The 14,188-nt window shown below is 42.8% G+C and overlaps 1 protein-coding gene across 1 annotated transcript; it reads right to left on the bottom strand.

The window, feature by feature from the left end:
- Nucleotides 1–390: 390 nt before the first annotated feature.
- ttf2 (transcription termination factor, RNA polymerase II) lies at nucleotides 391–14,175 on the bottom strand. The gene is made up of 17 exons (XM_080753471.1): nucleotides 14,145–14,175; nucleotides 13,211–13,316; nucleotides 10,399–10,479; nucleotides 9,590–9,659; nucleotides 6,872–8,592; nucleotides 6,621–6,726; nucleotides 5,698–5,882; nucleotides 5,220–5,373; nucleotides 4,547–4,638; nucleotides 4,326–4,405; nucleotides 3,798–3,937; nucleotides 3,291–3,467; nucleotides 3,102–3,160; nucleotides 1,982–2,135; nucleotides 1,421–1,503; nucleotides 788–862; nucleotides 391–599 (listed from the first exon to the last, which is right to left on the bottom strand). Exons 1-17 carry the CDS (start codon nucleotides 14,170–14,172, stop codon nucleotides 455–457), a joined length of 3,456 nt encoding a protein of 1,151 aa, XP_080609597.1. The 5' UTR covers nucleotides 14,173–14,175; the 3' UTR covers nucleotides 391–454.
- Between the last annotated feature and the right edge of the window lie 13 nt (nucleotides 14,176–14,188).

Below are 14,188 nucleotides of genomic sequence, written 5' to 3'. Positions count from 1 at the left end.
CAGTATCCGTTAGTGTAACGCATCAATTTTGTACTGGCTACTTGGTGTGTTTATCTGCAGGTGTGTTTATCTGCAGTTTACCAAGCTGCAGTTTCGGAACAGTTGTTTTATAATGGATATGCTGGTTTCACTGGCACAAAAAAATAAATGTACAAGTAATGTGAAAGCATGTCATACTTTATTAGAATACACATAATTAAAAACACACTTCAAGTCATGATTAAACCTTGACATCAGTGGTTCATCATAACTTACTACTTAGTGACAACCTTTAGCATTCTTTGTACTGTAATGCTCATAGATTATATAAATCTGAAATTTGAACAAATAAGTGCAGCACTTTGCTTGAATGTAGGTAGGCTTGCAGTGAAGATATTGGAACTTGTGATGATGGCTGGATCTGGAAGTGGAAGTTGTTGGAAGTGCAGGGTCTTCTACCTCCACCACCATTGCCTCAAATCCCAAAGATGACCCTGAGGTCGGCCAGGGAGAGCTTGGTGGCTGAACTTCCCGTTCCAGAGAGCACTGACTGGGCCAGCTCCTTTTTCTTCTCCTGGAGGACTGAAATCTTGTCCTCCACTGTGCCCTCACACACAAACCTGAGCACAAAAACACAGGAGAACTTAAACTTGCATGCATTTATTTATCGGGGGAAATGTACATGCAAGGATGATATGGTAGCCCTTGAGATTTCGTACGTGATCTGCCATTGTTTGGGAGCACACTGCAAACATACATGCAAGGTAATTTACGTTGCCTGCGAAGACTTGTGTATTCAACATTTTACCTGTGAATGGTAACGTCTTTGACTTGTCCGACTCTGTATATGCGGTCGCATGCCTGGTCCTCCAAGGCTGGGTTCCTGTCAAAGAGACAATCAGTTCCGGGCTCAGCTCACCTTTTAATTAATGTTATCTCAGTTAATCTGTTCGGTGTTAGTTTGTGTTGAAAATTGTGACGGAATAATATAAATTACAGAAAAGACCTGCAATACTGTAAATGTGATAGTGAAAATGTATTAAACTCAATTACTCAAGTAAATGTATTACAAACATTTGAGCATGTGAAGGCTGAAAAATTAATGCTCCGTTTTCATGTGGCGTTTCAATTTACCTGGCCGGCTGAACTGAAACTAAACTCACCTCAGGCCTGGGGTTAGTTTGAATCATTTGTGAATGCCGTTTAAATCTTGAACACATGCATAAAACAAATTGCTTTAATCTTGCTTTGAATACCAGAGGGGAGGCACTTACAAGACTGGAGCAACTCCGATTGCACCAGAAGAGTTGCTACAGAAAACTATTCAACTACTATTCTGAAATGTCCGCAATAGTTCTGTTAGTTGTACTGTTGTAGCTGTCAAACACTAGCCAAAATAAAAATGAATCCTGCGTTTAGTGAGTGTGTGAGTGAGTCTCACCAGTGCATGTCGATGAGGAAGAGGTGGTTTCCCCCTATGAGGTTGAGCCCCACACCCCCAGCACAAAGAGAAACCAGCATCACCTTGGAGAAAACAAACCACAGAAACATGTTTAAATAAAAGAAAAATGCGCTGTGGGGTGGGAGACGGCTGATTTAAGCAGACACCTGGCCTGAGCCCAAATATTTTGGGCATCAAGGTTATAAGATGCACACAAGATAAATCAGTCATCCCCCCACACATTCTGGGGGAGCCAAGGTCTGGACAACACAACATCTGCTCTCCTCTGTGACCATTTCTTCTATAGCCAAGTAGTTTTATATACTCTAGTACCACAACTTGGAAAGCAGCTTGTGAGATTCTATAAATGCAAGGAAAAGGTGCGTTTTGACCCGAAACCTTGCCTGTCTGCAACTAAGCCCGTTACATGCACATGATAAGAATTAATTCATAAAATCCCATTAAAAATGTCCAATCTTCTCTGTGGTTGCCAACCAACCAACACACTACCCTAACCTGTGCTAAAACATGTAGTGAGTGTGAAAACTAGGGCTACAGTACCTGTGGTCCTTTAGGGTTGGTATTGAACTCCTCCACAAGGTCCATGCGTTTTTTGGGAATGACAGAGCCGTCGATGACCCCGTAACTCAGACCCAGCTTCTCTAGATGAACCGCCACAATCCGAAGCATGCTTGTCCACTGTGATACTATCACGCTGGAGGAAAAACACAATTATACAGTATACTATACAGTATGTATATTGTATACTGAAATATATCGAGTTCTATCCATTAGAGTGCAATAATATGGTGTTATTTTTGTCACATTCCTAAGCCAATAATTTGATTATAATAAATGTATCCCCATTGATATCCATCCAGAATCAATGGGCCTAAAAAGAGTCACCTCAAATTATTGGCTTAGGAATGCGACAAAAACTACATAATTATATTGAACTCAAGTCTCCAAGGGGTGAATAATCGATAGGAAAAAAAAAAAAAAAAAAAAGCCAAATCAAGCCTAAATTAGATCTGTGCCATATCCAGACTGGAATGTGATTTGTTAAGTCATACATATCCGACTTGAGCCACATTCAGAGGTAGTTTCAAATCTGATTTCTAAAGATGCGTCTCAGTCTGAACGCAGTGTCCAACTGTCACTTGCAGTGTGACCCGAGCGTCACCGACATCATTACAGAGCGCGAGAATTGCATTTTGATATACCGGTAAGAGAGTGCAAGGCGTTTAATGAAAATAAAATAGTTCAGCATAGGTTTTACACTACAGAAGAAATGTCGAGCAGCATTCAGTGGACAAACAGAGAAATTCCATGTCTCCTAGCACTTCTCAGTACAAGCGAAATTTACAGAAACAAGGCAATATATGAAGACATATCTCGTATCATGGCAGAAAATGGGTTTACAAGGTCCTATCTGCAAACTGTGCAAAGTAAGAGGAAAATTAAGAATTTGAAGAACAAATAAAGAAATGTTCTAGCATGGCAACGCCTAAATCTTCACGCGAGGCAGCTTTGGGTTGACGTTTAAATCAGTCTGAACACAGATTTGTGACAGATCCGATCAGGTCACTGGCAAATGCAGTGTGATCATTCGGGCCAAAAGATCAGACCAACAAGTGTGTGTGGTTCTGGAGGTGAAGAACTTAAGGTGGGGTGGAGTTACCTTTTCTGATCATCACTTTTCTCTTTGATTGCCTTGAGTTCAGTCATGACAGCAGAGATCTGGTTTGAAAGATTTACAAAACAAAAAAACATGTCTTGCATTGAAGTTGCAATCCCAAACTTCGTTAAGTGAATAAAAGGTTTGTAGCTTCAAAGCTACGCAATTACAATGGCAGCAGCAGGCACAGACCTTGGTGCTTTCACAGGTGTCCTCAAAGAGATGGGAGGGAAAGCGGCTGCCGTTGAGCGACACAGTGTCTTTAAGGTCTGGATCTGATGGGGGGCTGGAGGAGAGGCACAGGGCATTGAGCTGCTCCTCTAGAGACAGGACGATGCCATCACCCTGCAGTTCAGTCTGGTCCAGAGTCTGGGGGAGGAAGTGACAGTGTGATAATGAGATTAAATCAGAATCAACTAATTGCATGGCACCGTTTCATCAGACAACTTCAAATGTAAAGTGGTTCCAGTATGTGTGTGGTGTGAGAGAACACATTGTCGCGTTACCATGTGCTGTACAGATGTGATGTATAGATGTGCAATTTTTGAATTTCTTTGAAAGCTTATTTTGACCTATGACATGCCCAAAACAGGGTGAACATGGTCAAAATAAATCAGGACACGTCAGCTGTATAATTGCCAATAACAATGTCGTCAAATAATGACTGATCTGCCTAATCTAATCAAAATGTATGTGTACCTTCTTTAGCAGTGACAGGTGACAGCAGCACTGTCGGAGGCGCAGCAACAGAGACAAGATGTGAACACCGGTGGTTCCTTGCTTGGATGATGACGTCGCTGCTGCAGGCTCTGACTGGGAGAGACCAAACTCCTGGGCCACTGAGATGGACAGACACGTACACAAAACTTCATTTAGTGCCTCGACTCAACAATCTTGCCTTGTAATTAGTGCCATGTATATATTCCCCTGGGGCTGTAAATACTGATTATGTTCTTACCGATTATTCCATCAATTACTTTTAAGACTAATTGAATGATTGAGAAGCATTTTTTAAATACATACAGGTAGGCATATATGTACATTTATACACACACAGAAGCCATATTTTCTACTTTGTTGTCCAAGACAAGATAGCGAGCTTGTCGACTGACTAGCCATTTTAGAAAAACGATTAAATAGATTAGCTGCATCTTCTGTTTGGAGCTTCATTCATTGGGGAGTCTGGATCGGTGGTCAACCGCAGCGATCAAGCATGTGATATCTCACCTTTGTCGAAGGGATTGGAAGTTGAAGCTTTATTCACGTCATTTCCCTCGTGTTTCTTGAGGTAGTTTTGAAGAGTAGACCTGGATGAGAAGAACAGGAATCTTTAACCAATTCTGCAGTCCAGAATGCCTCAAATGCAAATGGTATGGGGGTTCTATTACTTTCTAAAACTACAATTCTCGATTGTGATTTTTTTTTTTACAAAGCATTGTGTGTCGCACCTCGACTGTGCGAAGACCACCTCGTAAACAGCCAGCTCATCCTCTGACAGTTTCAGACGATGAACCTCACAGGTCCGGTCAGGAAGGTATACCTGCAGCACATACAGTACTTTCAGTCAGCACCAACATAGTTTAAGTGTTCCATTTCTCATACTACTGTAGAATCAGTATGGTTCAAGGCTGTACTTTATTGTTACGTCTTTTGTGCAGGTACATAAGAGTAAAACTTGTTTTGTTTGGCATCCTTCAGACAATGCAGTGGTATATCTAAAATAACAGCAAACAATATAATAACGGCAAACCACATCTAAAAAAGAAGAAAAAAATAGTCTAAAAGTGGTAACAATAATAATAAGACGTAGAAAGATGAGAAAAGAGGGTGCAAAAGGCACAAGAGCAACGAGAAAGAAAAGATTCCTTTCCTTTCCTTAAATGTACATGTGCATAAAGTTTGGCATATTCTATACGCCAACAGCATATTTTTCCAGTAGTTTCTACTGTACTGTACTTAACTCTTTTGTAAACATCTTCACAGTATGTTCTATACGCAACAGGTTAGTATATTCAACACAGTATAAATTTATGTACAGTAGGTGCAATTCAACTTCACAGAATTTCCCTTGTGTTTGTACTAGGCCATTAATATTGTTAAGGTGTGTGTGAGTGTGTGTACCAGTGGTTTTCCTGCGGAGTCCCGTTGGTCTTTGGTGCGTCTGAGCAGCAGACTCTTGGTTAGGAGGTTGAGTCTCTCTCCTCCTCTCTTAGAGCCGTTGTCTACCTGAGCCTTCCACAGCTTGTACTCGTCAAAGGGAGAACAACGCAGGAACCTGGCAGAGAGACACAAGGAATGAGAGAGAGAGAGAGAGAGAGAGAGAGAGATGAAGTTGGAGTAATGCATCATGGGTAAACATTTTGATGACACTAAATGAAAGACAAACGATGCATGATATAAATAAAAATGCTCAAATTGTGAGTTTTATGCGAGATAATAATGAGAGAAGTAATGTGCCAAAATTAAATAGAAATTGTGGGACAAAAATGCACAATTCAGGCACTTTATAATATTTGTATTCGCATCTTTGTTATGGGTATCTGAAAGACAGAAACAAATAATCTTAACTGGTTTCACCCAAATGTACATGTTTTCTTACTTGAGCAGGGAGTACATGTCCAGCAGATTGTTCTGGATGGGGGTTCCAGTGACGGCCCAGCGAGCCTGGGCTCTGAGCCTGCATGCGGCCTGCGATTGCTGAACCTTGGGGTTCTTGATGTTGTGTGCTTCATCCAAAACCACGCGGGCCCAAGCCACACGCAGCAGAGGAGCCGCGTTTGACGGCTACAAATATCAAATCACAAAAATAATAAACTGTTAGGGTTCAGTTAATGTATCCTATTGATTTCAGGTTGAAGAATGTTGTTGCATCATGTCATTCCTCCCCTCCGTCTATGGTTCCTAACCGTTCCTTGTCTCTTTTCACTTTTGCACCTCAACAAAGCAGAGGTTCATTCACTCAATTCTTGCCATTCTAACTGTCCAGTCCAACAGTCAACTATTTAATGTAAAAACATGCTTCATTCTCAGGTTTCTTTCATGTCCACAGACTTGAAATACCAAAGCCCCTGAGGTGAAGACGTACTGTATGTACAGCATCACATGCTGCAACTTTAACAATACTAAGAATCTAAGAGCTACAGTATGTGCTCATCACACCCGACTGAAAATGTTGAGCAAAGGGAAAGCACAATGGCTACAGAGTCATCACAATCCTAGCTGAGCACATTACGTTTCATGACAAATCTGTCCATTTGAGTTTTAGACATTGTGTGTGATAGGCTAGTGCTAGACCAAAAGTGCAGAGGTTATGAAGTTAACACATTATGTTCCACGGCAATCCAGGAAGTAATTTGGTATAATGTACCGTATAACAAAGTGGTGGACAGACGGAGCCACTAACAGCACTAAAACGTTTGGTTATGGTGTCTAGGGTTGGTAAGGCAAGGGCACAGTAGACCAAAGTCCAGTCCCCCAAATATAGCACATCTTTATTGTTAGTCTAGTTTTTATCCTGCGTACCACACTGTCTGAATCCTTGCTGGGTTGCTCAGCATCCTCCTTCTGCACAGGGACCTCCTTGGACACCAGGCTATATGTGGTCACTACTACATCATGGTTAGCCAGCCTGAGGAACACACAGAAGAACTCAATAATTCAGTTCTATAAACAATTATTGAAAGAGGAACAGTCACACAGTCAAAAATAGTCAATCTACAAGCTCCCGTGTGTGTGTGTGTGTGTGTGTGTGTGTGTGTGTGTGTGGTGCTTACACTCTGGCGTTCCTCTGCCGGTTGGGCCCATGGTACAAATACACACTCAGTTTTCCTGTCTTGACGCGTCTGTCAATCTCGTTCTTCCAATGGTGAATCAGGGAAGCGGGGCAAATGATAAGGGTGCCCTTGGAGACCACCAGTCCGGAGTCATTCTTGGATATCCAGCTGTCCAGTTTTTGGTCGGCATCTTTGTGATCCTCCTCTTTCGTCTTCTTCTTCTGGGCCAGGATGAGAGCGATGATGGTCAGGGTCTTCCCTAGACCCATGTCATCCGCCAGAATTCCTCCACAGGGTTTCTGGTTCTCTCTCCATAGCAACCAGGCTAAAGCTTTCCTCTGGTGGGCCAAGAGAGTCACCTTGATTCCCTTGGGGTCTGAGACCTCAGTGTCAGGACCAGGACACGTCTCCATGGATTTGTGTAGGTGTTCGATGGCCTCCGAGGTGGCATTCTTCACAGCCAGCAGACGACTATCAGTCATTCTCCCTCCGTAGAATGCCGATTCCTGGGGGTGCGCTCCATACTGGCTGGAGCTGCCTGAGGCCTGTAGGTAGAGAGGGCCTGGGGGTGGCGGGTACGGCAGGAGGACTGTGCCCCCTTGCCGACTGAACGGGTTACTCTGGAGGGGAGGGGCCTCTGGCTTGGCATGATCACCCCCACCATCTCCACTGGGGGACTCATGTTGAGAGGCAGCGGTGATGCTCAGAGACTGCAGAGCATCCTCCAGATCTTTGACCTGACTCTTCAGCCTCTCCCCCTTATCAGGCAACGCAGACACATTCACTACAGACAGAGTGGCCTTTTTCTGTTTGAGCTGGGCAGAGAGCACACTGTGTAGCTCTCTAGGATCCTCCTGTCGACCTTTGACCTGGTGGAACCCTGGGAAGGCGCCAAGGGTCTTCTGCACAGAAACCACCGGGGGAGTCCTCTGGGTGGCAGGCTTCACTGACACCAACAGTACATCATCGTCGTCATCATCATTAACGCCAATGCTTGCATTGTCAGGTCTGGATTGATCTTGTTCTTTGGAGTGAGTGGCACTTGGTTGTGTGGGTTTGCCAGAAGACGGAGGGGTGCTGGTGCCTTCTTCAGGGTCTGCCTGAGTGATGCCAACAGCAGAGGAGTCGGAAGCACTCTTCTTAGTCTTGTGACTGGCTTCTTCTTGAGTTTCAGTGGTTTTGATAGTTGGTTGTTGGGCAGAGGCCCCATCGTGAATTAGTGGGATTTCACGTGCTCCGTCAGTGTGTGGGGACTTGACACTAGCTGTACTATGGTTCTTTGTTTCTTGGCATCTCTCTCTATGGCCATCTGTAGCTTTCTCTTTCCCTTCACCAACTACGTTTTTCTCACTGACAGTTTCGGAGACGCTTCTCTCCTCATTTGAAACCCTCTTCTTTACCTTCATTCCCGGTGGAAGCTGTTTACCACGATATGAATCTGACGTGCACAAACTCCCGCTGTCCTCGTCATCAACACCTTTGCTGTGTGCATCTTTTCCATTGCCCTCTTTACTTCTGCTTTCCAGGCTTGCTGCCAGTCTGTCCCTCTCACTTGTTTGGTCTCTTGCTTTTTTCTCAGTCTCTGCAGGTGCCAACATCTTCTTCCATTCAGAATCCTGCTGGTCCGTCTTTTCTGGAGCCTTGAAAGGGTTTCGAACCGGTGGCAGGAAGGAGGGTTGAAGTGGTCTGTCGGGTAATGGGTTCTGATTCTCCTTCTCTGGCTGGAGGGAAAACAGCAGACCAAAAAAAAGAAAATGTAACAAATATTACTGTCAAATGAACACAGGATGTGTGCCTAACTGAGAAAAAACCCTGACATGTTTGTCTTTAGCTTATAAGTTACCAATTTGAAAATAGTCAATGTTGGTCTCAAGGATGTGATCAAGACAACACTAAATAAAATGTAGGAATAATTGGGGGACAAACCATTAGGCCAATATTAAAAAGCATGTTTGATTTCATCCTGACAGCTATCATGATTGGTAGACAGGTTCTGATGAGGGGTTGGAAGAAGGCGGGGAGTCCCTTTTTCCAAGAATGGTATGGAGAGATTGGCAGGGTGGTTGCATATGAGGAAATGATTTATAGGAGGACTGATATAATGGATAAATACATCTGCAAATGGGGAGGCTTTATAATGTGTATGGCCAATAGGACTTGAGACGTGGTTATGGCGCAACACTGTTATTCTGTATTATGTACAGTATGTGGCTGTTACCCGGGATTGTTTGGCATTGTTTTACTTTAGTTTTACTTCAGTTTTTTGTTTAGTCTTGTGGTTGTGTTTATTGTATTGTATTGTATTGTGTTTTGTTTTTGTCGGTTCTATGGTTGCTGTGTACTTTGTTCCATGTTATTGTGAAATTTTTAAAAAACAAAATACACATTGAGTAAAATAAAAAGCATGTTTGAGGTGCAGATTTTAGTCACATTACCAATTTGTCAACTGAAAGTTGGCTTGAGCCATGTGTTAACTCTTGACAGATATGTACATGTCCTAGTCCCAAGCCCAGCGACCCCCCCCCCTCCATCTCTTTCCCCATGTCCTGTCAGTCTGTTAATCTATCCAAAAGATATCTTACAAATATAAATAAGAAACGTACATGTTCAAAAGCACTGCTGAAGAGAATCATGTTAAACTGAGACCCTTTGAATTTACAGAGGAATGAACAGATCCATACATGTGTTCTATAAATGCAAAGTCAAGTAATGGCTTACTGGAGTCCAAGGCACAGTTCCACACCACTTCTTTCCTTCCGTCTTCCCCACAACACAACGGTAGTATATCCTGTAAAGACAGCTTAACTCACTTAGTGCCAAACGACTTTCAGATCAACTATCTCACTATGGACTTCCCTGCCAAACGACTTAAATCGACTTTTACTTAGAACATTTTTGAAAAAAATTTTTGGACCCCATTAAATCTAGTAAACATGATTTCAATCACGATTTTGCATGTTCCACCCCCCATACAGCCCCATCTTTCATACAGGGCAGCCATCTTTGCTTACATAACATGTAAAACATAATGGCTATTTTCTCAAGAATGCCTGAACGGATTTCCAATCTGATTTTTTTTGTTTGAAAGCTGTGAACAGCCTGCACAAACATGGTGCATGATCTGTGCACTATAAATTACATGGAAGTCTATGGCAGGGAAAACCCAAAGAAGGCATATTTAATTGGCAGTAAACGAGTACACACACACACACACACACACACACACACACACACACACACACACACACACACACACACACACACACACACACACACACACACACACACACACACACACACACACACACACACACACACACACACACACACACACACACACACACACACACACACACACACACACACAGTACTCGTAACCCTCTGTATGACAGAGATGGTTCAAGCATATCATTCAAACACATATCCACTGTCCCCGTGAACATACACACAGAGCTGTCCTGTCATTCCATGTCTCTTGCGTTTTCTGAGCCATGCTCCAGAAATAAGAACAATGCAGACACACACACCTATGTTTCTGTTGCTCACGTGAGAGCACTTGAAGTTCCACAATGGAGTCTTCATGATTTATGCAGTGGGATGGTTTCACACTAAAGGAAGGGAGACACATGAAAGGGTAAAACATCATTTCAACTTCCTTTAGACATCATGCGAGTCCAAAACAATAGCAGCAGGAAAACACCCCCTTTCATCCAGAATGCATTTAACCATTTTAATAAATGTGATGCCAAAATAGTCATTACAATCTGAAAGAACGGTCGTATGTTCAAAAATGACCAGATGACTTGAACGTTTTGGATGGTATTTATCTCTTACGGTCATGTTTTGATTTGTCAGTCCAGTGGAAGCCATTCTTTTTTTTTTTTTTTTATATTAATTTTTATTTGATTTTATAAAAGACAATACAAGACGTAACAAGACAACACACACCAGACTGGAGAGCATATAGTATAAACGAGTGGTAACCTATCATACAAAAAATACAAAAGTCTTATTTAAAAAGGTGGAAGCCATTCTTAAGTCTGTTTTTAAATGGAGTGAAATGCTACACTTTCTTATAGGGTAGGGAACAGGCAGAATCCTCTCATCCCATTAAAGGGGCCACACCATGCTTTTCAAAATATATATTTTATATAAATATTGGTCCATGATACGGTTTTATACAGATTTTAGCCTAGCCTTACATTAAGCCGACCTGCAGTGGCTTCCGCATTTTGGCTTTGGGACGGCTGCATGAGCGTCTTACCGTTTATACAGACAGTTCGGGGGCATGGTCGGCAAAACTGCAATTGCGACTCTACACATGCACAAAAATGCGAAATATAGCACATCGCAGAAGTTCTGCAAGATGTATACGACTTGTCCGGAAGCCTTGTTTAATGTATTAGTCCGTATTTTTAAATAAAATTAGTTTTTACCAAGTGTACAGCTTTTCCTCGTTTGCTACAATGTTAGCTGCAACAGCGCCCGTTGGTGGCTGGAAGCATTATTGATACGTCATGTCCTTGTATGAGCGAATGGGGGAATGGATGAACGTCACGTGATAAGTGCAGCCATCTTTAACCAAACCAGAGATGCTCGATTTGAATCGACACACGAAGGATGGCGTCACGCTCGCAGGAGTCAGACCGCGAAGATCAAACAGAGGAGAAGAGTAATAAAAGGAAAAAGAATAGTGAGACAGCAAGTTCAAGTGGAGAGGAATGTTCTGTAAAGAAATACTTGGTTGGAATGAAAGCTGTATCGAAAGCAAACGGATTGTTTAGTCAACCGCATGCAGTGAGCAAATTTGTTGTGAGTAGAGTTGGAGAGATAAGGTCGGTGAAAGTGACAAGAACTGGGATGGTGATAATGGAGTGCAGGAACGCAAGACAGATGGAGGAAATGTTGAGAGTTAAACGGTACAACGGGAGCGAAGTAATGTGTTTCGAGATGACAGAGAAGCCAAGGAAGAAGGGAGTAATTAGTGGAGTACCACTGGATGTTAAAATGTGGCAAATTGTGGATGAGTACTGTGTGCAGGACGCTAGGAGGATGTCTCGATATAGAGACGGACAGAAGGAGCTAAGCGAATCAATCTGTATAACGTTTAGAGACGAGTTGCCAGACAGAATTCATGTTAATTACGTGATTTATAGGGTTAGGCCATTCGAGGAAGCACCACTAAGGTGTTATTGCTGCCAAGGATATGGTCATGTGGCGGCTGTCTGCAGAGGAGACAGAAAGTGTGGAAGGTGTGGAAAGGGAGCAGACGAATGTACAATAAATGTGAAGAGGATCAGATACCGGTCAAATGCACTAATTACGATGGAGCTCATTATGCTGGATCTGCAAAGTGTCCAGAAAGAATCAAAGAAGTCAGGGTAAATAAGATCAGGAAAGAAAAGAGTGTGACATATGCGGAAGCTGTGAGGACCCTGGAAGAAAAGGACGTGGTGGAAAAACAGAGTGGAAAAAGAGCCAGAGGGAAAAGGGACTGGAGCTGCTGAGCATGTATTCTGTTTTGAGAAAGGAAGATTCCTTGCATTTATTGCTATGGTGATAAATTGTGCTGTAGAGATTCCAAGGAAATCGGAGAGAATTAGGATGGTGCTGGACGCAGCTAGGCGGTTCCTGGACATTGTGGAAATAAGCGGAGAAGATCTCAATGACATTTTGAGAGAGGAATTTGCGCCGACAGCGATGTCGGACGCATATTAGAATGGACAATGTTGTGAAGGGATATAGTGGGCACTAAGTAGGCTATCACTAGTAATGTACTAGTGAAAGAAGAAGAAGAAGAAGAAGAGTAGTCTGGTCCATGAAAATGGACCAGTAGAGGGCGGTAATGCACCGGATAAACTGGATGCCAACCGCCGTTAAACACCAAGAAGAAGAAGAAGAAGTGAATCGACACACACTTGGTAAAAACTAATTTTATTTAAAAATACGGACCAATACATTAAACAAGGCTTCCAGACAAGTCGCATAAACCTTGTAGAACTTGTCCAGAAGCTATGTTTCGCATGTGTGCATGTGTAGAGCCGCAATAGCAGCTTTGCAGACCATACCCCCGACCTGTCTGTATAAACGGTAAGTCGCTCGTGCAGCCATCCCAAAGCCAAAATGCGGAAGCCACTGCAGGACCGACTTAATGTAAGGCTAGTTTTAGCCTACCTAAACAACCACTCGCATATTGAACTTTCACGTTCTGTCCGAGTCTAATTCCAAGCCGTTTAAGAAGCAATACCAAAATGCCCGTCACAAATATTCAGTAATATGAAGTCTACGAATATAATGTGGGTAGGTAGCCTAACCAAGGAGGAATAATAAAAGCTATACCTTGCTTTTTGTACAAAATCACATCCTCGCTTGTCAGCACAGAGGTAGAAGCTCTTTCCTTTACTGGGTCCATCCTTCACGCCCGTTTTCAACATGCACAAGCATCCTGTACAATGACATGGGTTTTAATGTCAATAATGTGATTTAGTGAAAACATAATAAAGGGTAATTATGCACAGAAATAGATAGGTTAGCTTTAGCCTATTAATGATCACAGAAAACGGAATGTGCCTTGTCATTTGGCAAGGTTCCAAAAAAAACCTTCAACCACTTTAAAAACCCTGACATCCCTTCTTTGGGCAGGATTGTAGACGATATTTTTGGAAGATTATTTGTCAATTCTTCGGAAGCTCACAACGTGCTATAGTGAGCCTGTGGATATGGTGTTTTCGGAGACAAAACAATGCAAGTTTTGAAAATAGGGCTTAAGTGGTTAACTTTTGAATCCCATTAAAGGAGGAGGCTGGATTTAGTGCATAAGGTCATGATTCTTAAAAGTAGGGTCCGGGGAGGCGGGGACCCCCAGGGCTCCCCAGCTAAACGATAGTTTGGACCCAATGGACCCATTATGGGCTCTGTAAGTCAGAGAGCTACACACATGGAACCAAATGGGCTGGGACCCATTTGCACACTCAGTTAAATTAACATTGATTTTAGAATATAAATTATGGTCTCAAGAGATAGAAATGCCATTAAATGGGGGTCCGTAGCCTAAAGCATCGTCAAACAGGGGGTCCTTGACAGTAACATTTTTGAGAATCACTGCTGCTAGTAGAGCTAGCTAGGCTACTAGAGCCGTAGTTTTTTTTTCCTTCTCTCTCTCTCATGGGGGTCCCTCCCTGGCATATCCTTTCAAATGGGGCCCCGCGGGGTAATACGAGTCAATTTGGGGGACCTTGACACGAAAAGGTTTGAGAACCACTGATCTACTCACCATGTTTATCACAAATAACTTCTTCCATGGTGCTCCAACCGGCT

Source organism: Nannobrachium achirus (genome assembly GCF_963921795.1).
Source record: "Nannobrachium achirus genome assembly, chromosome: 22".
NCBI classification, from domain to species: Eukaryota; Metazoa; Chordata; class Actinopteri; order Myctophiformes; family Myctophidae; genus Nannobrachium; species Nannobrachium achirus.
This window is presented reverse-complemented; position numbering and strand designations above follow the sequence as displayed.